This window comes from Barbatula barbatula, assembly GCF_947034865.1.
Source record: "Barbatula barbatula genome assembly, chromosome: 21".
Taxonomy (NCBI): Eukaryota; Metazoa; Chordata; class Actinopteri; order Cypriniformes; family Nemacheilidae; genus Barbatula; species Barbatula barbatula.
The window spans coordinates 15,827,333-15,854,996 of record NC_136784.1 but is presented as its reverse complement, the minus strand read 5'-3'; the positions used below and the strand labels follow the sequence as shown (position 1 = coordinate 15,854,996).

Below are 27,664 nucleotides of genomic sequence, written 5' to 3'. Positions count from 1 at the left end.
TTTTTCACACCAATAACGAAACCGTTTCTTTATCACTATGCATCACATACAGGGCAGATTTTTATTTGGCTGTGCAAATCATTTGTACTCTGCATCCTGAGATCTGAAATGATGCAAGGTGGGATGGCGCTACCGCAATGAAGAGAAGCTGTAGCTCCCTTTCTCTCAAACCAATTACACGCCTTCCTAATGATATCTAATTAGCTTTTTATTGACTGCCACGGTATATCATTCATGTCAGCTAAAAAAATAATAGCCAATCCGTCTAGCACTGGCAGCTGTCTTTATTCATAGGATGGTTCTGTTGTTAATCACCAGATGAAGCGGGAGTCTTTTGTTCCCTTGACAAATTTATTCAACAGCTGAAGATGTGCACAGGTGATTGACAGGCAACAGGTGATTTATGAATAAAAAAAAAGCGGTGGTTATTTTATTGTTATATTTTGCCGTCATGGAATTATGCAATTATTTCGTATAATTGGGCAGAAAATGTAACGGCATAATAGTTATTTATTCAGTGAGATCACTTTTAAAGACAGTTTGTTTACACGTCAACGATTAACTAAAAGGAAGAACTAAACGGAAATGTTTTGTTTGTGTTTCACGAACGCACAACAACGTTGTCAAAACGTTCTGCTTTTACATGGATCCACGGAAATTGGCAAAAAAATATGCATGCCAGGCCAGTATTTGGCAGTGTCTCTATATAGTCTATATAGACACACTTTGCGCCTGCACACATACGCATATACATTTTTAACCCATTTTTAAAAACCTCAGTTGGTGTATATGCATGTTTAGAGTCTGGAAAATGTAAATAATGTGTCTCTACTGGTCGTAGTGGTGCTGCAAATCTACTTTTCGCTGAAAAACGTTAAAAGTTACTCCTGTATGCCACTGGTGGTCATAATTGTTTGGGAATACTTGCACCTGAACACGCATGTGCATGACGTCAGTGTTTTCACGGGTTATAGAGAGGCCATGTCCCAAATGGTGTGCTCGCCAAACCTATGAGTCCGTCTCATTCGTCCCAAGCGCTCAGAAGTCTACTCGCAAGCGGCACCTGTCTTCAGGGAAGCCCGCATGTTTGGAGACTTTGCCGAAGATACCTACCCAGGAATCCTTGCGAACGACCAATCACAGTGCGTATGGGAGGAGTGATGTGGATGTCAGACAAATAGGTAAACATGACGGATCATTTTTAAAATATATGTTTTGATGAGATTTTAAATGTAAATAGTTTCTTATTCACATTATTGCTTATTTATTGCTTATTTATTGGTAAAACCATAAACGTGCAATCCACAAAACAACACATTTACACCTTATGAAGCTTCATATACAGTAAATGGATTCATAGAATAAAAAAAATCAATCCCTTCTTCCTTCTCAAAAGACCAACAGCTATTCACTTATACATATTATGTATGAAATTAACAAAGAAATGTATACACAAAATATTATCACATATAGATATACATACATACATACATACATATATTGTATATACACAAACTCATATATATATATATATATATATATATATATATATATATATATATATACATGGTTCCAACAGACATGTTATTCTAAACATATGGGATTCCCTGACCACGCCCCTTCAGTTCAGAACTAATAATCTGCAATATGCATACAAATATTAAATTGATATTGTGTGTACCAGCGTCACAAGTCATTCAAAAGATTTTGATAACTAGGCACAAAATGTGACTCTCATTAATAATTTGGTTTCCTTTTCTTCTACCTCTCTACCCATCAATGCATTTCCCTCCTTCAGACTCTTTCTCTGAGCGGTTCCCCTCCTTGCATGCTGAGTGGTACATTCCTATGTACTACTCACCGCTGCTCTGCCTCCAGTCCGTCAGACAGCCGAGCGCTTCGTGCACGCAGCATCACCTCCGTGCACGCAGCATCACCTACCTTACATCACATTGAAGCGTAATTGGCGGCTTGTAGCTGTGTGAAAACCAGATTCCCTGTGGCTGACAGTGAGACTGTGTTTGTGACTCTGACCCTCCACCGTTATCCGTCTGGTCGTTCAGGATGTGTGTCGGGTGGTCTTTGCTGTAAACGGACCTCCACTCAATTTCCACAGCTTACTCCGGCACTCCTACTGTAAGACCCCGGTCAGACCCAGCAGCCAGCTCCGGGATGTCTTCCCCAGGATCCTCCAGTGGCAGCAAAAGGAATTCCTGTAAGTATCGACGGATTGCGGTTGAAGTGTGTGCGATCAGCGCTGACCCGCATTGCTTCTGTGCCTCTGCATGAGTTGTTTACAGATGAGTGCTGGAACAGGGCTTCTGTTGATCAGGATTTCAGACAACAGATGTGTGCTGGACTTTACTGGTTTTATTCCAGTTTAGAGGGTCCGGATGGAGTGCTCGATTGTATTATCTTTCTGTTTGAATGACAGGATGCTTTGATAAATATGATAATGTCTGATGAATTATTCAAGAAGAGAACATAAAAGCGAGCTAGATCTAGGGGAGAGAACAGTCTTTATTTTCGGCTATTAAACACTTTTGGCTGTTGTCTCTGAACCACAGGTTTTATGGCTAAGTCCCGGTCTGTATTTCACAAGAACTTTTGTTAACATTTCATATGTGTGAAGAATTCGGTGCGTTAGTAAATGGGGTGATGGCACCATCCATGATATGTGAAGGATGTGAGAGAGAGAAACCTTCAGGGGACGAACTTGAGTACCGAGCATTGATGGAGCCCTGAGACACATTATGATGTCACACATACAGTATATAGTAAACAAAATCGTGTATGTCTACACGCACATGAGCTTGCCGGTTCCTCTGTGTATTTATTAGGCATTATTTCATGTTGATCAGTAGTGCTAGAGCTCTATATTGTGTTTGTAAGAACCTCACCCATCCCCCAGTCTTGACTCGGGATGCGATTTACAGTCAGGACTCACTTACACCCAGTAAACCTCATCCCAGAATACCTTTAATTACCCATCCAACCTGCTCTCACTGACCCGCATACCCTTTCACTTTGAAAACACAATCACAGTAACGGCTTGTTATTTTGTCTCAGCTATGTTCGGAAACTGAGTGGGTTTGCTCAGGACGTTAATTCATTCAATTTCTGGTAGAATTTGTCTTTACAGTCTGTGCAATGTTAACCCTAGAATTCGAATACATATTTTTTTTGATGAATGTTTGTGTAGAATTGTGATTTCCTGTTTAGTTTACAAAACAGTCTGGAACATGTGGAATGTTTAATTTAAAGGGTCTCTACAAAATTATTAATGATAATCTTACTTTTTTGCCTGGCCGGGGGGCTGCTAGAATTTTACAAGTTTTATTTAATTAACACTGCATAAAAGGAAATTATAGTCTGATTTTTGACCTGTGTTTTGACTTACATAACCTTTTATGTTTTGCTTATAGTCAATGTTTTCTTGTACAGCTGCTTTGTAACAATGAAAATTGTCAAATAAATAAAGCTGACTTGACTTGACTTGATAATGTGTTTAAGGTCGAGTTGTTGCTAATTATTCTATTTTTATTAGTCTCACTGTGTTGTGGAAAGGTCCAGGCATCAGTACAGGCACAGATATCGACGGGTACCAGAAAAATAATATTTAGTCTTAAAAAAATGGTACCGGTTACCTTAAAGGTAAATGGGATTTGTTTTAATTTCATGTTGATTTTAAATGTGTTTATGTTCTAAATGTACATTTGCTCAACAACAATGAGTATTGATGGGTCATGAGCCACAGACAAAATTCCACTGTTTAATGTATGCACGCTGCACGCATTTTTGTTGCTGTGAGAGTTCTTGGATAATCTTGTGTTGGATTTTCTGACAGCTCAAGTCCAGTGAGTCAGTGAGACGACAGAGGAGTTCATTAAAGACTGTCGAACATAATTCAACATCTCTGTGTTTACGCTTCACACAGCCTTTCATTTACTTTAATATGTGTGTGTGTCAAGACCACTCTCTCTCTCTCTCTCTCTCTCTCTCTCTCTCTCTTTCTATCTCTCTCGCTCAGACATTGCAATTATTTCATAAAGTGGACTGTTGGAGACATGGCTTGAATTTGGAAGCCTTGTTTGTGAGATTGTGGGGCTGACTGAAGGCAAGCAGGTGAGGCAGAGTCATGTTTTCATCAGTAGAACATGTTAGGAAGATGAAATATGCCGGTCAGAAAGTCAACATATCTTCTTTATCCTGAGTAAATATCCTCTGTAGCCTCCTGTTTAATTTTCTGAGTCACACACTGTATAGTGTGTTCTGTAAGTGATTGCTCTGTGACCTATGTGATTTACAGACAGAGCTGACTCAGATTGGCGGGTTGCCAGGTCTCCAATGCTTTAATCCCTCATATTGTGGATTGCAACATGCTGTCGGTACAATCAGTGAAGCTTTCTAGACTCAACTCAACAAAAATGTATTCTTCCATTACAATAAACAGTCATTAGTGTATATGTTGCCTATGTTTCGAATGGAACAATGCGTGTTTACAGCGTGTTTTATAATAACGTATACTTCCCAGACTTGTGCTAATATTTAGCGATGTGTATTATCATCATAAATAATTTGCGTGATATTGGGTTATTATGGGGGTAAATAAAAATATCACGAATAAATAAATTCATGGCGTCAGATCTCAATCAGATTGGTGGTAAAATGTCTTAAGAGTCTAATAGTGAAATAGTGAAAGGCTTTAGTAAATAAGTCGAATCTGGGTATTCAATCTATGCCGAGCGAGTACACCGTGGACCACGCACACTGCAAAAATAGCATAGCAAGGTAACATGCGTATCTTGCAATTAAATGACGTGACAAGACTAGAATGCTCATGGCATACTCAACAAATTTCTACCTCAAGCGTGCTATGTTATATAAGGGGGTGGCACAGGAAAGATGTCTTCATTGGTTCTTATGTTGCCCTTTGTTCTCGACATGAACGCAGGCTAAGTTCCTGTTCAACATTGCAACAGACCATGTGCCATGCTGCATAACAAGTGTACCGTAAGCGGTCCAGGGAGGCTGGCACGGCAGCGCACTCACAGTCGGATAGCACCTGGTTGAACAGGTGCAGGAACGCAAAACAAGCCTGTGATGCTCAAAGCGCTTAACCTCAGTGTGAGCAGTGAAGTGTGCTGATGGTTATGGAGGTTGAAGGGTGTGTAAACAGTTGAGGATAATAGACATGGATGCTCTGAACAAGAGCAGGAAACAAAGAAGGAAAACTTTACTAGGGACATTGTGTCTAATGGACGTAGAACATATTGCAAGGGTTTATAAAAGTGATGCAAATACCAAAGTGCGCGATGATGCATTGTAGTCGCTCATCATTTGCACCAAGTTGAGCAAATCTCAAATTTGTCGAGTCGGTAGACACTAGGGCCGGGGAGGATGTATCGCTGTTCACACTTCTTATACCTGTAGAATCGATTCTGAATCGCAAAGGCTTCGATTCTGTGTTTCATGAACTGCTCTTCCGCGAACTAAGGCTCTTTGATCAGTTGATCTAAAATCACTAGGATATTTGAGAACATCACCATTATAAATATACTTTATTATCATGAAAATACCTGAAAAACAGTCTGAAGAACAGTATAAGAATATGACCATCACCATTTTCCTGGAACTACATGTGTAAATCGTTTCTTCTTCTGTGTCCCATTTTCAAAGTTTATGTTGTTCTAAATAACATTTCAGACTGATGCCCTACAAGCATTTGATGCTTTCCCAACAAAAAAACTTCACATTGCCCACTAACCCAGCTGCTGGGCTGTCAGGAAAGGACTTATTTCATTGTATTATCTCAAGAATATGGCAAGTGATGTTGTCCTCAGAAATGCGTCTCGATTCAAGTCCAGGCAGATTAAATTCCGAGACTAAGCCAGAGACTCCTTCACAGAGGTTCAGAGGAGAGACATTTGTGATTTCTCTTGAGATATCTCCATGTTCTCGCTTGACCTTCATGTTCTGTTTGGAGTCTAAGAGACCCTAAGGCCCCAAGACAAACCAAACATTGCAAAACATTTTATATTGTGTAAATGCATTTGATTTTATTAAATGTAGATGTTTATCAACAACTGTGTACATCATGGCACAGTCAAAGTGGTTCATTTTACCATTAGTTTTATAGTACAAAGTCCATCTTCAAGTAGGCTTCAAACGATTCCACTTTGTTGCAAAAGAGCCGATCCTGTGGGTGCTCGGATGCCCAAAAAGTGTCGGCTTTGTTTTGTTGAATGGAATGCAACATAAATTCCACTGCAAACATGATAACATACGTTACATTGCGATTATCATTATATTTTTTTAGTAAACAGTATTGCATCTTCTTTATAGTCTCCATCCATGAGTGTCGCGAGAAAATCAAACACGCACGCGCACACACACACACACACACACACACACACAAAGCGAGAGGGAGGGAGTCAGGGAAAGCAAGCTTTCAGTTTGTTGTAAACCGCCTTTTAAGCAAATGAGATGAATTGTTTGAGTTGAACGCTGAGCAGATGATAGCGGGGTTAATGTCCCTTCTTTACATGCTTGTAGCATCCCAGAGTAATCCCATGTAAGTTTATATCTCTGTGTGCTTTAAGGGAAAGTTTTTACTCTAGAAACTCTAGAAAAGTTGCAGACCTTCTCTATCGATACAGCATTTCTGTAGCATTGCAATTTACTAACCTGTAGAAATGAAAAAAGAGGTAGAACATGACGTTTTTAGTGCAGCGTGTTTTGGTGTGATAGCACCTCAGTCTATTCAACCCGTATCGCAAGGAACACAAAGACCCTGACAGCAAGAAGGAACAGCAAGTGTATTGTAAAGGTGCGCAATAAAAGGAAATGTCAATAAAGGGGGATGGTGCAATAAGATTGCTGAGCCCTGCTTTTCAGAGTCAGCGGATGAGCTACAATCAAATTCCCTAGGCTTGAAAAGACCTAGAGAACCCCAGTCTGCTTTACCGTATCAGTGTCTTTTAATAATTTAACTACGACTCACACTTAAGCATACCGCTGTCTGGGACACACAGAGAGCACAATGGGTTCCATACTAAAAAAATGATGAGGGAGCCAAAGCCTCTGAAAATAGAACATTAAGGAGTCGTGCAGCATTTAAACCTCACAAATTACAGAACTTATGGTTAGGTTAAAGCAAAGGTTAAAGTAAAAAGATGCTTCATGCATTTTGGCTCTCTGTTTACACGGAAATTGTGTTTTAGGGCCCTGAAAATGCAAACTTTCAACCGTTTTCGCTTCCATAAAAACTTCAAGACGGAACTTTCTGGAAAACGATGAGTTTTCGCGCGAGTATAGCCAAAACAATATGGTTGCTTCCCATACTGTGAGCTTTCCTCATTTCGCTGTTCGACTATGTAGTACCGTTTTCGCCAGCAAAATGTGGATTTTACATTATTTACATTAACCAGACTTTAAACACACAAACAGTTATGTTCAAAATAATAGCAGTCCAACATCACTAACCAGACCAGTCACTGTTGTTGGTAGCAATTATATTTCTATACGGCAAATATTTTCCTAGGTGTAGTATAGTGATAGACAACCAACAGTCGTGACATGCATGCTGCTAATTTAATCATTAAATGAGAAGGACGTGTTCATAATAATAGCAGTGTGGAGTTCAAGTAGAGAGTAAATCATTCTGGGTCAAACAAGTGGCCCTTATTTAAGGACGAAGGCAACAAATGTTGTTCAGAAGAACAGGGTACTTTGATGAAAAAAATATTAGAGAGGAAAAAACAAGCGAATATAATGATCGGCAGCGCAGCCAAAATATCAAATGCTTTAAAATGGGAACCAGAAAGATGTGGAAGAAAACTACGATTGGAATGGATGGAAGAATAGCCAAAATGTCAAAGATTCGGCCAATGATCAGCTCCAGGGTGATCAAAGAAAGTCTGATGTTACCTTTGAGAACTGTTACAATCAGAAGACGCCTTTGTGAAGCCAAGATATCGGTAAGATGCCCCCGCAAAGTCCCATTGTTGTAAAAGCAACATGTGCTGAAGAGGTTTCAATTCCCCAGAGAACACATTGACTGGCCTGAAGAAAAATGGTACAATATTTTGTGGACTGATGAAAGCAAGATTGTTCTTTTTGGGTCTAGGGGTCGCAGACCCCCAAATACTGAATTCAAGCCACAGTACACTGTGAAGAAGTTGGTTAACTCCGTGCAACACAGATTCGAAGCAGTTCTCAGAAACCGTGGCTATACAACTAAATAGTAGTTCAGTGATTCACAAGAACGCTAAACCTTCAAGCATTTTTCATTTTACATTTAGAAATTTGGCAGAGGCTTTTATCCAAAGCGACTTTTTCTATACATTTATACATAGGTATCTGCAATCCCCTGGGATCGAACCCACTACCTTGCATTGTTAACAAATTTTCATGTTTTGATTTAGTAGCTGTTTGCCCAATGCATTTGTGTATTGAAATAAAAGTTATTATAAGGATTTGGTGCTTAACTCACTTTTTTTAAACACACTGCTATTATTTTGTACACAACTGTATACGTCGACCAACGGTATTAAAAAGCACTTTTGGCTTATAACTGTTTCTTTACACAACAACATCCACTTGCCTGGCGTGCATACTACAGCTTTTTATCCGTTTTTGCTGGAATCATGTAAATGCAGACTGTTTTGATAACGCTGTTATGTGTATGTGAAAACCTTTTCAGTTTTTCATCGTGTAAACGTAACCTTGTAGTAAACAAAAGAATACACTGGAGCTCATACCTTCTTACTGTCACTGATGTGATAGGGATTATGGGTTCAGCTGGTAATGCTTCTCTAATTAAAGATGGTCAAATTGGTCTGTGCCACACTGAATCTCGCCATGTTGTGGCCCCTCCAGATGCAATGCAACCTCTGTCAGCCCATTCACAAATCCAAACTGACAACCTGGTTGTCAACAGCCCTGAGGCTGTCGCTCTCTTTCAGACCTGCTACTTTTCATTTCTTGCCCTGTCATACAGCCCGCTAATGCTATGGCTAATAGGAAATGATAGGAAGCTGTTTAATGTGGAATAATACAATTCTTATGATGAACGTACACTGTGAAACTTTGCTATAGTTTTGCAGCAGGTTTGCCAGTAACTTACTGTAGATTGAATAACTTTTCTATTAGTAGAGTTCAACTTTACCTTTAATAAAAAAACTTTGACTTGAGATATAAAATGAGTAAGAAGAGGCTGGCATTAGCATAGCAACACTGCAGAAAAATAACATTCATCCTAAGCATTTTTGTCTTGTTGTTCTTCTAGTAAAAATGTTACTAGACGTTACCATGAGGTTTTAAACTTAAATTTCGATACATTTACATAACAAGAAAGCTGACCTAAGATATTTAGTAGGATTATGTTTAAAACAAAATTGTAAGTAAATCTACAGTTAGTTACTGGCAGACCTGCTGCAAAACTACAGCAAGGTTTTACAGTATGCTGTCGTAATTCCATAATAATATAAGCTAAGGCTTCAAGGTCCTTTTGATTTAGTCGCAAGAAAGAATGAACACAGTGTAACTATAAAAACATAATTTTGAGTCTCATTCAGCCTGGCAATTCTCTCATTTGTGTGCACAGTTATATATACACAATTATATATTGCCTTCCTTTACTTACAGCCTCATAAATAAAGCGGTAATGAGTTCAAATGTCCAGCACTGTCACTTTATTTAAAATTGGGTATTACGCTGGTCATTCTCGCTCTTTAATCCATTATTTCCATTTAAATGGCAGTTTTTGACTGAGCAGTTTAATCGATGTCTGCTGGCTGTGGTATTTGTTATCTGGCAGGGACGTTATGGCCTTGCACTTCATAGGTGTAATGAACAGGCCATTTGCACATTAGCTTTTGCGCATAAATCTGTAGAGAACAATGAATTACTGAATTACTCATCCCCACCAATCAAGATGTTCCAAAACTGTATACATTTCTTTGTTTTGTTGAATACAAAGAAAGATGTCTGGAAGAATGTTACCAACCGAAATATAAGGAAATGTAAATGGTAGTCAAAATATTTAAAATATCTCCTTTTGTGTTCAACTGAACAAAACCATTCTGGCGCTTAAGACAAAATGTTGAATGGCAACAAAACCACCACCTCCTAAGTAGTGTCAACCAGGATAATAAAGGATAATCAACGGGTAAAAATACACGACTCAGATACACTCAGACCTGCAGAGGAGTGACCGAAAAAGAGCCAATTAATCAAATGAATGGAAAGCTCTATGTTTAGAGGCATCTTAAATCTAATAATCTCCTTGTCAGGGTGCCTTGTACTTTTAGACAGGTTATCATTGTACCTTGACTACTTTAGATCCAATCCTATCATATTACTGCGTTAAAGCAGTTTTTATAGGTTTAGTGATACTAAGATACATGACTTCGTATCTAAGCATACATGAGAATGCATTTAATAGTAAGTGATATTCTACCTATGCATGTGCTTTGGCCAGTAGTTGTACACTACGGAAAAAATCTGTAGAAATGACAGTAGTACCGGCAGCAGTTTGCCAGTAACTTTCTCTAGATTTACATTTATGTCATTTACTGGCAATAGTTTGTTCAAAGATAAATGATCATTAAACATCAACAAGGCTTTATACAACAACAGCTTAATGCAAAGCATTCTGGGAACCAAAAGAAACAGAAAAAGGTTGATGTGGATTTCTGGTTCCCAGAATGCTTTGCATGAGGCTGTTATTTTATCATTTTTTGTGTAAAGATAAAGACTTGTTAATGTTTAATATAATTATATCTTCGAACAAACTGTTAGAAAAGTATAAATCTACAGTAAGCTACTGGCAACTAGCTGTAAAACTACAGCAAAAACGTTTACAGTGTACCAGCTAGCCTCATTCCAGAAGCAAATCTTTAATGTTGACCTGAAACTATGTACCAGGTTTAGAATTTCTTACAAAATGGTGCACCGTTCTTTGATTCTGACATTTTCAAACAATTTGCTAATTACAATTTGCATTGGAAGGCCAACAGCACAAAGGCATCATCTTGTACAATCCCCAGGTCTTTGTTACAGCAGTAATTTGCATCAGCTCATTTGCTTATGGTGACCTTGATACGTTGGTAGACTTGCAGTTTCCTCCAAAGCACATCTCATGATCACCCTGGGAAATGTGTGGGTTGGCATGAGGATGGCACACATTACCATAGCAACATTTGCCTCTGTCAAAGGGCAAAACTCCTCTACAAGCCCATTGAGTCAACTTTAATCAACCTTGACATAAGATGCACATATCTGGAGCGGGGTTAGAAAACATGACCCGCGGCACACACTTACATAAACACTATCTATTTTTGTCCAAGTGCCTCACTCTTGTGGCCAATGGCACATCATCTTATGCATAGTGGTGACATTTATCCACAATCTATCGTTCTTCGCTCTGAGCAAAATAAACATTATAAAAGAAACACTTTTACCCATATAGGCATACTGAACAGAGCAAACCAATGAACATTTATCTACTATGAATTTTTTTTCAGATTAGCGTCAGACACTTTAAGGGGCTTTAATCTGAGGTTCATGGGCACAGTTGATTTCTCAAAGGCTTACTCAAAAGTGCCCATTTATGCAGTAGTATAGGGAACAAAGTAAAGATAATCTTGTGCCCAGCTAATACTATGCTATGCACAACCTGTACCGAATTACTGTGCAATAAGCTTTCTGTGTTGAATTATTTTGATAAAATACTGTGCTATGCGCTACCTACTGTAACAATCTGTTATGCATTATCTGTGCTAAAAATACTGTGCTATGTGTTTTCTGTGGTAACTTTGCTAAAATACTGTTATATGGCCTACCTATACTAAATGCAATGCATTATCTGTCCTATTTGTTTTCTGTCCTAACTTTGCTATAATAATTTGCTACGTGCGATCAGTGCTACAATAATGCTAAAAATACTGTGCTATATGTTATCTGTGTAAAAACGCTGTGCAATGTGTTATTTGTACTATCCGTGCTAAAATACTGTGCTACGTGCTAACTGTGCTAGAATAATGTGCTTTGCGGTATACAGTGTATGTGCTGTAATACATTACTATGCCAGTGTAGCCATCATTTTAGAAATAAGGGAGATTGATTTTAATAAAATCCTCTTGGGTTTCCCAGAGCTGCCACCACTGATTTTTCCCATGTGCGTGGTGGATTAAAAGCTTAACTGGCCATCACTTGCATGATTGATTGACAAAGTAATGTCATTATCACAATATTACACATTAGATCCTGTCACTGGATGTTCACCGGGTATGAAGTGAAAATCCACACTCATCTCCGTCATACTCGATTATACTTTGCATTATCTAATTAACACGTTTTAGGGACACTAACTATTACTGTACACTCACTATTAATCCTTTACAGGGCACTCATTGAAATACTTAGAAGTTCAAAATATCAACCCTGGAGTGCTATTGGAGGTTATCACAAGACTTTTGAACTTTTGGGACTTAAAAGAAAACAAAATGTATGATGAAAGTCAAGGTCAACGAAGTTACCATACATGGTTCCTTGCCAGGCTATATTCATACTATCCTAAAAAGTATATATATATATTTAAAATACTAATAAATGCATAAAATATATAATAAACTTCATAGAATATTTATTTAGGAACGTTTGACTTTTATTTAAGAAATTATTTTTATTTATTTAAGAGTATTTTTCTTTTATTTAGGAACACACATGCATACCCGCAAGCGGTCGCACGCACGCACGCACGCACGCACGCACGCACGCACGCACGCACGCACGCACGCACGCACGCACGCACGCACGCACGCACGCACGCACGCACGCACACACACACACACACACACACACACACACACACACACACACACACACACACACACACACACACACACACACACACACACACACACACACTTTGAAAAGAAAAACAGCAGTAAGCACAACATCTCTCAACATTAAACACAACTAATCAACCATATAATGAGTGAGTTTCATTAAATTATCATTGTTCGTATCAAAGCTATTTACGTATTTGTGGCAGAAGGTAGGAGCCACTGATCTATTTAAATGACTTTATTGCCCCTAGATCGCAAAACCAACGACAGGCGGTAGCTTCAGTGTAATGACTTCATGAGCAATCCAGTCATTTATATAGATCAGTAGTAAGAGCGCAGATCCCTGATGCACAAATTCTGGAATTACGCTGAAGTTTGAAACGCCCCTGGCCACTCCTGATTGGTCAGATGCCATGGTGTCACTATTTTTGATATAGACCGGTCTTCATTTATTGTCTGAGACAATGATGCGCTTTCACAAGCTCACGGAGAGGCATGGAAATGCCGTTGTGATTGGTTGATTCATTTACCAAATATGTGTTTTGCCAATTAAAGGGTTAAAAAGTCATAAAATATCAAATAAAGCTAAAACGTGCAATGGGATTTCATTTGTTAGGCATTCTTCAAGTGGAATGGATTTGGCTTACAGTGCTCTGATATGTGAACAATGCATGCAATAAAATAGGTTCAGTAAAAGTGAGTGGGTCAAATATCATTGGTCTTGGGTCCTGTCTAACCCACATATGGTTCCTAACCCCATGTAACGGTCAGGAACTGACCCAAATTTCAGAATATGTCTTTCCAATCCCGCTAACTCTTTAAGATCCCAGTATCCTTTCCAAGACTCTGAACGCTCAACGCATGTCACTCTGCTGTAAAATCTCACCGCTGAATGTGCTCCGAGAGAAACATTCTGTGACCTCCATGTGCTATAGTGTTCAGCCATTTGTGTGCATCAAACGTGCAGTACTGTTCTAATAAGCTCATGAGGATGTGATGAAGTGGGCGAGAGTAGAGGGCAGCTTGTGTTTACAGCATTTAGTTGTTTGCTCGTTGCTTGGTTACCTGTTAAATATTGTGTGGCTTCGTTGGCTGTACCTTTCTCCAACTCAAACCTGCAGAATAATCCTCGACTACCTTGAAAACAAACAAAACATATATATGATCTCCAGTCAAGGCACTGCCAACATGATGCTCTTGGGATAAGTAAATGGGTAAAAATGTTGCTTGGGCGACATTCACAACAGGTAAGTACCTTAAACATGAGGTTGAGAGGTAGCAAGATAGGAAAAAAGGGTTTACAGAACAGTGTCTCTCATTAGCATCTCACTCAAATACTTACTGGATGGTTGAAATTGTGAATCGTAAGCAATAGATTGAGTAATAAAGAGAACAAGGAGGCTAAATTGACCTAAATAACATTATCGTATGCATCAGTGATACCATTTCACCCAGCAAACCCAAGGGTCAGGTCTCATGGTTCACGAATGGAGATGAGGTTCTCTTCTAAAATGCAATGTGTCCGGCAGCCAGTGGCATAGACGAACAGAGACAAATAGGGTCGACGTTTAAGTTGTTTGTGTCTTACATCATAGCACCACATTCCATTACAGTCTGCAACACCAGGTCAAGCTGTTAACAGTCCATAGCATCGAAGCTCGATACTCTTCGTAGACTTCAAAAGATTGAACATTGAGGCAAACATGAAATGGTCTAGATGGCTTTGCCACCAATATACCTCATAATGCTTTGTAATGTGTAAGCAGTGCTTACAGTCTAATGAAAAGTGTAACACTGTAATTTTGAGGGTGGGAAAGCTGTCATTCCAGATGTAAGAAACATGGCTTGTTTCGTTCTTGTTTCTTTGAACAGCCTGATATCTGCTGGCTGTGGAATCATGGCTCCAAATTACGCATTAATACATAACAGGCACACGGTTGAAGCAGCGCTGATCTCTCTGCTAGAAATGTGCAGTAATAGTCTCATGCACTCCTTTGATCCCGGGTGGAGGCGTCTTCAGTTATAGAGCGTGGATAATGCGTTCTCTCAGAATGGCACATTAAATAACGCTGATCGAAGCTCTGGGCTGTTAAAGTTTTATACTCGCTGACTGAAGTGAGGGGAGAAAGGGTTCAACTGTGGGTTAAGATGTCATAAGAGTGAAGATTTTTGTCTTATTTACCCTGCTAAAGCCGTTCAAAGAGAGATGCGAGGATCATCTGGTGATGTGGAAGGCCTGCTTGGCCCGAGTCTATATGAAGCTGAATGACGTCATTCTGTAACACAGGTGCTTCTTGCTATGAAAGATTGATTTTATTCGTCGTCACTTTAGAAAATGTGTCAAGACATGTTTGGAGATTCTTAGAAGCCTGAAAAGGTTTATCTGACATGGTTTGATAGACAGAAATCGGATCATCTTGATTTAAACATCTTACATTTAACTTTCTGCATTTAACCTTAAGTAACACACGAAAAAACTGTAACATTTTCGCCTTTAATATTTCTACTGAATGTAACCATTTTAAAAAAGCAATATCCGTACATTTTAAATCTGTAAATAACACAGTGTCACAAACTGTGATATTATTAACCATGATTGCAGATTATTTAAATCATAGGTACGTTGTGATTGCAAATGTCACCATATTACTAATGCCGATAATTAATATTGGGTTAATACTGTGAATACTGTAATACTGCAAACAAACAATTCAACAGTCTCAGGTTGACAATCCAACATAGCTTTTATTTCAGTTTGTATCAAGAAAAATGCAGATATTATCATGTATTTGGAACAGAAGTGCCAGGGACTGCAGATGAGTAGATACAAATGTTAGCATTTTATCAAAACATCGAAAAACCAATACAGAAACGCAGTTACGTGCCGCAGCTACATGCCGCAGGTAAACATAACACCGTAACTTACAGAGACTAGACAAAGGTACAGGGAACACAGGAGTGAAAATATACAGGATGATGGGAGTTGGAGTCCAGGAGAAAACATGGGAGAAACAGGCAGGGAACAGACGGGACTGATATATTGCGTCTTTCAAATTTATTTTATTTATTTATTTATAAATTCTTCATTCTACTTGTATGTGAAGCTGCTTTGCAACAATGCAAAACTGCGAAATTAAAATGAAACAAAATCGAATTGAACAGAAATTGAATATCATAGAAAAACCTTACATAAGGTTGCGTTTTGTAAAAACTTCATACTATGCGAACTGCAAAAAAACTTTCAATTCACATTTTTAAGATTGACGTTGCACATGGTTTGTACAACATTCTCATTAATAATCAATAATATAACAGCTGTAAATTGTGTTTTTTGTGCTGTGATAAGTCAAGCTCTTTATCCAGAAAGAAGCTAATCATTTTTAAAGTGGATTAATATTACCTATTTCTAAGCAGTGGATGGATAGCGGTCCAGCCAAGAGCAGCGTGACTCGTTCGCTCGGAGGTTCACACTCCTACGCTCCTGTGCCAAAGTGTGTTGGCATGCAGGAATGCTGGGACACAACACTTAGCAGGCAACATGAACAAAAGCAGGATGATATAACACAGCCTGCAGACTTTCTCCTGTGTGGATCTAATAAAACCAATGACATTTAGCTGGCCCTTCATTGGTGAATACCTTCTCACGTTGTGACACAGCAGAAAAAAAGGCTTGTAAAAGTTGCTGCTGGCTTTACATGAAATGATTATTGATGTATGTAGAAATCCAGTCATGATGTTCGTATAATGTACTGGGCAACTACAGACAGAAAATCAGTACGGTGCCACAGATCTCCTGGGAACACTTCAGTCAAAGTCTCTGTGCAAAGCTTTCATTTATTAAACATCTTCTGTAATTTGTAATAATTGTAATAAAAACACAGCTCGAATCACGAAGAAAGTAAAACCAAGCAGGAACGATCATCCAGAGGCCAAAACATTATATCGATTCAAATATCATAAACTAACTTAAATTTGGTTGCGCAAGGACAAACCTTGAGGGATTGTGCCCCAGACATTACTAACAAAAATGCCTTGAAATATGGATCCCATACTCACAAAATAACTAACACGCTGCCGACATGAGGTTACACTTTCACAGCATATGCGTATTGTTTAATCGAAGGTCTTTCATGAACTCGCTACCTCACCAGCATCCACCCTGACCACTTCATACTTCAAACCACTAACATGATCTCACAGCGAGACATTAAGGATAACTGATTGAGACTGAATTGGCGCGCGCCATCGTCAGAGACGCAGGTGTCGCCACACAAAGAGTGAGATGTGAAATAAAGCCGGTATGAATGAGTCTTTACAACAGCCCATATGGCAAAGCAAGCACGTCATCCTCCCCTCAATAGCGCCCGTGTGCGCCCGTTGCACACGTCTCTGTTGTTGCTATAATCCTACAATCTGTCATTCCAATTAAATACAAATGAAGTCATCACAAGAACACCGAGATAGATGAAGTGTGCGTCGGGTATTCTGCGGGCCATCGTTCATTCGCTCATTGTGGGATGACTCAGTCAATAAGTGGATCCAATTAATCGCCATTAAATCACAGAGCCAGATGAATGTAATCATAGAGACGCTTATTAAGCAGCTTTCCCCTCTATCTCTCTAGGGATCATCTTATTAAGTGCCTTTAGGTCAGCACCTGCTCTCTAGTATCCATGTCCCACCACTAGGGTGTTTACCAAACGTCCAAACAAGCCAATAAACAGACCAGCGATGGTACAGAATTTCTGGGCACAAGCAAAGAAGACATTTCTATGTGCCAGTAAAGTAATGATCTTAGATAAGGCCTAGACACATCTTGAAAACGCTCCCTAGTTTGTTTAGCTACGATGTTTATTTTCTTAACAGTTTAGAAGGGGCCAGTACTTTTCCGTCAGTGTTCTGTGTTTGTTTCATACTGTTTAAAGTCAAGACATTTTTCTGCACCCAATGGATAAAGCAACTGCAGGTTATTATTCATACTTCAATATAGTCAGATATTCAATTTACACCATGGTTGCCACACATCAAGGCATTTACAACACTGTAAAACATTTTAATTGTTTTTATTATTTGTTTTACAGATAAAATCAGAATCGTACAGTTTTTTATATATTTTTTATGTATTTTTTAAATACACTCAAAAAACTATAAAATTTTAAAATGAGACAAATTTACAAGACAATTTTGAAAACCGGTTATTTTACTGTTTATTTCTGGCTCCCCAGCTGCCACAAGATTTTGTTACATTTTTATTTTTTAAAAATGTTCAAAAAACTTAAAACTACAGAAATAGGCTGCAATTTTACATTTACTGTAACTGTACAAGAAAAAATAATTCATTTCTGCTTTTTTCTCGGATTTGAGAGTGGATGTTTAACAAATGAAATATTGTAAAATTGAATTCAGGGAGCTAGAATGATAGAAATGCACACATCATCATGTTCCGGTAAAAGAAAGATCTACACATCTACTTCAAAGCTTTTGACTGAATTTTAAATGATTGAATTTTAATTAGTCAGAGTTGTGAGAAAGGATCAAACAGACTTGATCAGAACCGGAATATCAAACCATTAAATGGAACCTTCTGGAGACATCTTTGTCCGATATTACAATTCCTATCAAACGTACGCATAGATCACCTTAACAACTGGGAGCCATTTTGCATAAGTATCATTTTTGTCTCGACATTCTCTAGTCTTCGAAACACTCGGTATTCAGATCTATATTCTTTTGTCCTTGACAGTGTGTGTAGAAGCTTGAGGAAAGCATGAGGTTCATTTGCGGACGTCTCAGGTCAGTGCATCTGAACAGCAGCAGGGAAAGAGGATCCTCTCGAGAGAAAGAACAGTCTCAAGGAATTCTAGACCATGACACAATGTGAACTGTCTTTCTTAACAGCGAAGACTCTGAGGTAATTTTCTCAGACAACGCTTTAGGAACAGAATCTGTCTGGACAGGGAGAGAACACACAGTACCGAATCTGTGCTGCACTGTCACAGGGTTCCTCATTCACATCTCTCAGTCCTAACCAAATAATGACATTATCCAATACATGAGCATATGGCCGGCATTCCTATAATAAGAATGTGCATTACTGTGTTTTCAGACGGCCAGCAACTGTGTCGCTGTATGTCGCTAGTCTCTTGCTGAAAGGTCATTAGAAGACGTTTCTAACTTTTGGTTGCTCTACATATGTAAACCTGCAGGAACCGCTGCTTTACTCCTATTGATAGTCGCTCCCAAAAGTCACTCATCGTTTGCATAAAGTTGAGTAAATTTCAACTTTGTCGCGTCGCTAGACACGCCTACTTCCAGTCGCCAACGGTCACTGTTGTTCGAGTGGCCGGAAGTCGTCATCTCTTCATTGAAATGAATGGAGTCATGTCGCTTTGTGTCGCTGGCGGTCTGAACGGGTGTTGGTAGGCATTTGTGAATTCTTGTATAGTTATTAAACAATTGGCAGATGGACACGTAAGATGGTATGTGGATGACCCTGTTGAAGTCCCAAGCCTTGGCCCCGAACCCTTGTTTCCCCGTCATCGTCCCATTAGTGTTTCATTCCTTTGTATTCATCCCTTGTTAGTGTTCCCCTACTTAAAGCCCTAGTACCTTCTGTGCCGTGCCGGTTCATCACATCTAATATCATTGTTAATGGTTCGGTCCCAGTCCCTGCAAGTACCCTGTTCCAGTCTTACCGTGTTTTTGGATATATATTTGATCGGTTTGGACATCGTTTGTTTGTTTTTGTTAAATAAAGCTTGTGATACCTTGGCTGTCTGCATCTGGGTTCTTCTGCCTCTACCCTTGACCACAGCAAAAGTATATCTCTGTCTGAAAAATCTTTTGAAATCAAATATTTCTAAAATATTTTACTTTCTGGCCTGCTCTCCCCTATTTGAGTGAATTATGAGCCTTTTTATTTAGTGAGGACCAGCAAAATGTCATCACACGTCTGTTGTAATGATGGTTCGGTGTATTGGGCTACTGAGGACATCACTGAGGCCTCACTAAAATAAATAAGCCTGTACACACTTGTCTTTTATCTGTGCTTCCTTCAAATCAAAATAGTACAAGATTTAAGGGCTGTTGACGAAAACTACATGTACTTTAAACTAGGGAAAGGATAATAATACTGTTGTGTTAATTCTAAGCTTGCACTATGCGCAGTTACAGTCACAAAAATGGATGTTGATGACCTACTGCTGCTTTACGTTTTTAGTGCCTTTACGTTTTTCCTCTAAAAAAGTCATTCTGTGGCATTGAAGAACCCTGTAGGATAAACTTTCAACAAACTTTTTCTTATATTCTGTCTCTTTCTTATCCAATCACAGCGGAGCTGGAGCATGCTCAAAGAGTACCAGAGGTGGAGCCTGTCCAGCCGCAGGGAAAACTAAAGGACAGACAGAAGTTTTTTGAGGAGGCTTTTCAGCAGGATATGGAGCACTACCTGTCCACAGGATACCTACAGATCGCAGAGAGGAGAGGTGAGCTATGTTCACAACCCCTGCTTACACCTCAGCCAGACCCAAATAATACTGTTCCTACATTCAGTTAATAAATAGAATACCTAGCAAAATGATAATATTTCTGTGCCAAATAAACACTTTTATATTTCAGATGCATGCTTAAAGTAGACTTTTATAATTACGAATTACGAGTGCCTTTTATCACAACATCCAACAGGTCTAATAGGAGACAACTGAACCCAGAACCAGATAAACTCAGTGCCTTTAACCTTCCTCCTCCTCAGCTTGTTTGCAAGGACCCAGGAGACTCCTGTTGCACAACGAATGTATCAATGAGCAGATAAAGAGACTTTTTGTACAATGGAAGTGTTCTGTAGTGAGTCATTCAGATGGTGGGGCTAGGATCAGCCAACAGGTCAATCGAAGGCCTGGCTTGACATCAAGAGGTTATGGCAATTATCAGCGAGTAAATTAGGTGTGTTCGACCGAGATTAGCCGCTTGCATTGGATGAAGCAGTTGAAAAAGTCGGACACCTGCTGCTTGACGTAGTGACGTTTACACCATGTTTCCATTTCAAAGCTCGAAGGAAGTGTATAAGATAGTGGATTTGTCCAACAAAAACAAACGTTTGAAAAAAGTAGCAGCTATAAACACTTCATATTGCGTATGTTATCTGCTGCTTAACATGGTGTGCCTAAAAATCATAACATAAGCATATCATATAAAATTACCTATGGAGTTGAATCAGTATTTGTTTCATTTTTATTTTATTAAATGACACAAAATAACATTATGATTATACGAACAGGGTTTTGCTGGTTTAAAAACAAGAATTAATAAGTATTAGTTGAACCGAAGGTGTTAGAAAAAACCTGAAACGCACATGATCGTTGTCAAGCGGTGTATTGTCATCACAACCTGGTGCAGTCGCTCCTGAGATGGTACCCGGCAGTTCTTGAAACGCTCTGCCACATGTGAAAGTCAGCGCCAGTTCAAGTCGGACACAAGTTCTTTCCGGCATGCACTGCTTCAAGTCAGCCGCCGATCGGTCTGAGGTCCAACACACCTTTGACTTCATGCAACGCAGGGCAGAGTGATCTGCAGCTGACTTGAAGCAGTGTTGGGCTGGTTAGAAATTTTGTCCAACTTGAGGTTAGCTTAATTTTAGAGAACCTGGAAGATTCCAGTTGGGCCGGTCTGTTTTTTGCCCGCTAGTGCCGGTGTTGTCATGCCACTGCAGGGGCTTACTGGCCATCTGGCAAACCGGGGTGAACTGTCGGATCTTGTGGTGCCACATCAAGTCGAACAAGCTTATAGACTGTTTCACCAGACGCGCGTGCAAGCCCCCAGTTAAATTCCGGTTTGTGTTTGGCGAGTGTGTAGTGACACAACTATTTAAATTTTATTTAATTTATGTTAATATTCATTTGTATAATTTTACTGTATAATATTTGTATTGAATAAACCTTTTGTTGAATTTTGATATATGTTCATTTTATTAGATAAACTATTTGTTGAATGGGTCCTGTAGTTCGGTTGCTTTTAAACAAACCGTGTGGTACACTGACATCTAGTGGTTGAACTTGGTATCGAGGTCTAAATTAAAAATATTTTAGAGACAAGTTTAGCCAAGTAACGGATCTTCTCGGTTTCTTTTGCTTGGTGGTTATAGGCGGGGTCTTATGGAGGTAAATCCCTCGCAGCCATTGCAGCGGCCCGTCCAGACCCTGTCGTGATCGCCAAACCTGTTTCCTATGGGCGTCGCCAGACTGTAGAGGACGAGAATTCGGTTGCAACATCGGAATGGCGGGCCACCGTGGCCATCGGTCCCAAGTTCCTGGGAGAGCTTGAGGAGCATGGAATGCTAGAGCTCCCCCTTCGGGGTGTTCACAGTAGACGAGCTCGGTTGCCCTGACTTCCTTTGACTCTGGAGCAGCTAAGGGCTATGTCGGTACCCCAGATGGATCGTGCTGTCGAGGTACACTTGTGCCCACAGACAGCCGCCACTTGGGGAGACCGACTAAGGAGCGAGCTGTTTCCCTTCACGCCACCAGGCTAAGGTGTTGAAGTAGTTAGTCAGGGGTAAGTGCGACCCAGTGGTCAGGTAGGGACGGCGCCCCACTCGCATCAGACCGTTTCGCATTCCAGTACAAGGTCCAGCTCTTCGGTCTGGCCCTGTCTCCTCGTGCCATTACGAAGGCTCCCCCTGGGAGCAGGGTGTGCGTATCATCAACTATTCGGAACGCCTGAACACCTCGTACGTACGTAACCAAGACGTTTGTGAATGTGTACCGGAAGTTAAGGTGGGCTCACAAAAGTCCACGTGCACAGTAATACGTATGTTAATGTTGTAAAGATGAAACTGTCTATAGAATGGTGCGTCTTGTTATTAAGAGGGTGTGGCCGGGATCATTCAACAGGTCATTTGATGGAGTGGCAATTAAGAGTGTTGGGCTAGGATCAGCCAACAGCCATGTATTTAAGAGGGTGGAGCTTAAATTAACCTGTAGGCCATCAAAATGGTTTGGAGGAAGGACTGTCCTCAAAAAAAGTATTTTGATGTCATTTTTCCAAAAAATGACACACAGACTGTGTGTGTAGTTGTTTTTACAGTATCTCAGCTCTGTAAAGGGGAGCTAACATCTCTCTCTCTCTCTCCCTGTGCCGCTGCGCTCTTACGCAACCTTGAGGTACGCAGTTCACCGCTCTGCTTACTGATTTCACGCTCATACACGCACACGTGACGGGCATGTCTCACGCCGCAGTTTGTGTTTGTGAAGCATGCGCTAAAGAGACCTTAGAGCCAACATGACAGCAAGGTGACGAATCCAGGAAATAGACCAATTGATCAAATCATTATTTCTGACAACCAAATTTGACAGCTTTGTGTTCACAGAGATGGGAACTCCATGTGTTGACATTCATCCTGGACTCAAATCCTTGACATTGCTCGGTAGTTGGTGTGTGAGGTTACAAAAAGTGATGCTGTTGCTCTTCCTTTGGTACGCAGAGACAATAGGAAGCATGTCTTCAATGGAGGTGAACGTAGACATGCTGGAACAAATGGACCTGATGGACATGTCTGACCACGAGGCTTTGGACGTCTTCCTCAACTCTGGCGGAGAGGACAATAGCGTGGCTTCACCAATGCTGGGTATGCATGCGCACAGTGACATTTCCCATTCGTGAGGCTCTTTAAATGTGAATCCTTTCGTCTTTTTTAATTGGAGCTCATTGATTTTTATTGATCTCACTTAGCTAATGACGAAAGTGGCTTCTAAGTGTGTTTCCTCTAGTTATGGTAAAAGAACTCTTTAGCTTCACTAATGACGAGATGCCATTAAATTAGCACTGACATTTAAAGCTAAACACGCTGAGCTTATGTCTGTGCTCTTTGACTGGATCCAGATAAGAACAAACAGGTTTTACAATTATAACTAATTACATTGAGCTGGAGTGAAAGCTGATGTCTCAAACAGGACACATCAGGACACTGAACTCCCAGTTTCAATACCTGGTGACCGGCCTCTCTGTCTGCTGTTCAGTAAGATGCTACATCTGAGTCAAACACAGATTGGTGTAAACCAACACTGAGGATTAACTAACTAAAACTAATGAATTATACTGCTGCAAATCTCATTATTGTTTATACACTTTTGTGTTATGTAAATGTTTTCACATTTTGTCACATTATGCATCCAGCACTACCATTGTGCAAACTGAACAATAAACACACACCACAGATACACAAACATCTTAAATAATAGATTAGGGATTTTCATTTCTTTTCAGTTTAGCGATTCCAAAATGTATCAAAGTCGGATAAATTCAATAATTAAAAACCATAATAATGAAACTCTTACACAAGAATACTGGGTTCATTCAGATCATGGTTGGGTCAAACATGGACAAACCTACGGTGACTTACCATCTGAATACCATTGTAATAATACATTTCAAATTGACTTTTGTGTGTTGTCATTTATCCTTTTGTTACCCTTGTCAATTTATATTTTGTTCCTTTCAAATATTTCTTTGTAAAATGTAAAAGATTATAATTAGAGTATTAGTTTTAATCTATGGTTTACTGTAAGAAGTACTGTAACTGTGCTTACAGTATTTGGTATAAAGTAAAGCACTAGTATTATTTACAAACAACTATCGTGTTTAGTGTTCCTGTATTGAAACTTTGCAGTATTTTAAAAGAAAGCAAAAAATATATAAATTTTATGATATAAATAAACAGTTTTATGTGGTATGCTGCATACTACTGTAGTTGCTTGACAGTCATTTTACTGGTGTTTAACAATAGCTTGCTGGCTATTTTTTACATGTTATGTTGTTTTTTACAGTGTGACTGAAGCTGTTTCACCCAAAAATGAAATTCTGTCATCACTTGCTCACCTCCTGTCGTTTCAAACCTGTATGACTTTCTTTCTTCTGCAGAACCCCCAAAAAAGATATTTTGAAGAATGTTGTTCACTGGACCCCATTCATTTTTTTATGTCCAAACAATAGAAGTGAAAGGGGTCCAGTGCGGTTCGGTCACCAACTTTCTTCAAAATATCTTCTTTATGACTTTCTTTCTCCTGCAAAACACTAAAGGTTTGAAATGACAGGAGGACGAGTAGATGACTCTCACTTGAATGCACCTTAAATACGTTTTATTTTTATTACCATAGTTTCAATAGTTTTTAATGGCAATATTAACAAATAGATGTCTTGAATTTTTTATCTTTCATGTGGCGAAGTTTGTGCCTCACTTAGCTAATGTGGCCCTTCTGCAGTATTCGTAACCTTTGATTTTCAATGACACAAACACAGTAAGGCAATATTTTAAAGGTCAGAGACTCTGGGCATATAGACCAGAAAGATAGCACAGAATGGTTTTGTTCAGTTCTGTAATTCACAATTTTGTTGGGCCTTGTTGTAACCAAGTATGTAACGAACCAAGTCATCAAGTATAACCTGACTCATGCATGGCATGCTTATATATATTCAATATGATGTCCAACTCTCAAGGCTCATTCACGAATCATTACTGTTTTTGTTTTTCTTGCCTTGAATGTGTTTTAGGGCCAGATGTAGATTCGTTCACTTCTGAGATCACACTTCAGGTGCCCACGCAGGCAGATCTGAGACACAAACTCGCCTCTCTGTCCTCCACATGCACAGACTCAGTAAGCCAGGACACAGAGGCAGGTGAAGACGAGGATGAAGAAGATGAAAGGGAACAAACAGGAAACCGCTGCTCTCTGCTCGTCCAACCAGATCTGGAAGAGGTTGAAGTGGATTCCACGTTACCCGAAATAGACCAACATAACCAGAAAATAAAGAACTGTTAGAGCAACAGCTCATCCTGAATGCGGAGGACAAACAACAGACTGAAACAGGAAGTGATGTAATCAGGAGTGTGCTATGCACTTTTGTCCAAAGGAAAAGTGTGCAATTGTCTGCGGTCACGCTCGACTTTTCATTCAACTGATTTTCGTTCATTTGCATGTGAATGTGAACTGCGCATCCGTATTACGCAACGCCATGGCGTGATCTATTGCTATTAATAATGACATTTTACAATTCAATTTTGTACAATACAGCCTTAAAATAATGAAAAACATTAACAGTGCAAATATGTCAGAATCCATTATGTGTAAATGAAAACCCGATGTTTCGTTGTTGTTGCTGCCCATACGCAGGGCTCTGCGTATAACTTTTGCGTTCCAAGTCCAGTGTGACCGCGCCATTATACCCTTTTGGTTTTTGTAATTTTTCCGTCTTCATGCTGTGCATTGTACGCCTTATCTTGTGCCTGCCCTCTAAATCAATAAATATCTTTTTTTCTGTTTGACATCCATTGCAGCTCAAAGCTATATTGTTGAACAGACACATCAGTAATGATTTTGGGGTTGTGTTTTCTCCTCCGTACCATTGTTGTCATAAACAAAGACATACAAATAAAATCATTCCTTTTTTATTTTTCACGAGCTTTGCTTTGTTTTTATTGAGGTGGATTTGAAGCTTGTACAGTAGCTCTGGAGTCTTAATGTTTTCACCACTTCAGATAATCAAAGAAAGGTTTCGTTGATGTTTTGAAATTAGATGAAAGCCGCGAGCTACATCTCTCATGTGGATAAAATCAATATTGTTTCACTGGCTTCTGGCTCACTGGGGTAACGTTATGATGATTATGATCAATACATCTCGATTAGGCTTTGAGCCATGTTTTAATATTCAACATCAGATTCAATATAACACAAAATATACAGCAGTCTCTAAAACGATTGACAAGTCAGCCACAATGTCTGATTTATAAAAGCATTGACATCTATAAACAAATGATGCAAGACTTGTTCTTGGAGTGAATTTCACTTCCTTTGGAACTACTTTCATCTTTCTTAAGCATCATTCATCGCAGGGAATGTGAATTGTGTGAAAACATTTAAGTTTATTGTCACGGAATCCAAAATCTTTTTACTATTAAAAACAATTAAATCTAAATTTTTTATGCCATTTTACTTCAGAATTGGTTCACATTTTAAATGGACACTTTACCCAAAAATGAAAATTCTATCATCATTTACTCGCCATCGAGTTGTTGCAAATCTGCATACATTTCTTTGTTCTGATGAACACCGTGAAAGATTTTTGGAAGAATGCTTATTGACCCGCATTGACTACCATAGTAGGAAAAAATACAAGTGCCCCAGAACTGTTTGCCATCTTACATTCTTCAAAATGTCGTCTTTTGTGTTCAACAAAAAAAAGGATAAAAGTCATTTTTCCTACAATGGGAGTCAATGGGGGGCAAAACCTGTCTGGTTATAAGCATTCCTCGGAATATGGCCGTTGTATTATACCGGCATGTTTGTGCAAAACATGGTAACAAAAAAAGTACAATTCTATCAGCACTTAGTGGAACTACTTGTCAAATTGTGAGAAATTACAGATATGTAACCTGTGCATGTTAACATGCTATAGATAAATCCCCTGGGGATCCATGAAGGAACTGCTGGGGGTCTCCAGACTGATGTGTAGAATATCATTTATTGGAGCATTTACTTTAAATGTGGCTAATGTTGTTGTTTCTGTAATGTGTGATCTTAAACCTTTTTATTATTTTTAATCTTAAGTCAACCTCATTCAGTATCATGTTTGTTGAATTTGTATACAACCATACCGTTAATAAATTGTCTATCTCCCGGTCAGAGAATACAGTGGAAATCAGTATATGACAGAGGTGGGTCAAATGAGAAACTAAATCAGCATTTGTGTTTTTAATGTTTAGGTTGTTCTGTCTGAAAATCTGGAAAGACACCTTTACAGGAGAACAAACACACAGTCTG

General features: G+C 39.2%; 1 protein-coding gene across 2 annotated transcripts; it reads left to right on the top strand.

Annotated features, from left to right (window-relative positions):
• Positions 1 to 1,883: 1,883 nt before the first annotated feature.
• On the top strand, positions 1,884 to 27,529 carry dtnbp1b (dystrobrevin binding protein 1b). Of its 2 annotated transcripts, none has more exons than XM_079484025.1 (4): positions 1,884 to 2,215; positions 20,186 to 20,338; positions 23,332 to 23,475; positions 25,398 to 27,525. In XM_079484025.1, the coding sequence occupies exons 1-4, from the start codon at positions 2,173 to 2,175 to the stop codon at positions 25,664 to 25,666; spliced, it is 609 nt and encodes a 202-aa protein (XP_079340151.1). In that variant the 5' UTR covers positions 1,884 to 2,172; the 3' UTR covers positions 25,667 to 27,525. The 2 variants fall into 2 exon arrangements, with proteins under 2 accessions (XP_079340151.1, XP_079340152.1); XM_079484026.1 differs by having other exon boundaries at positions 1,885 to 2,215; positions 23,341 to 23,475; positions 25,398 to 27,529.
• The last annotated feature ends 135 nt before the right edge of the window (positions 27,530 to 27,664 follow it).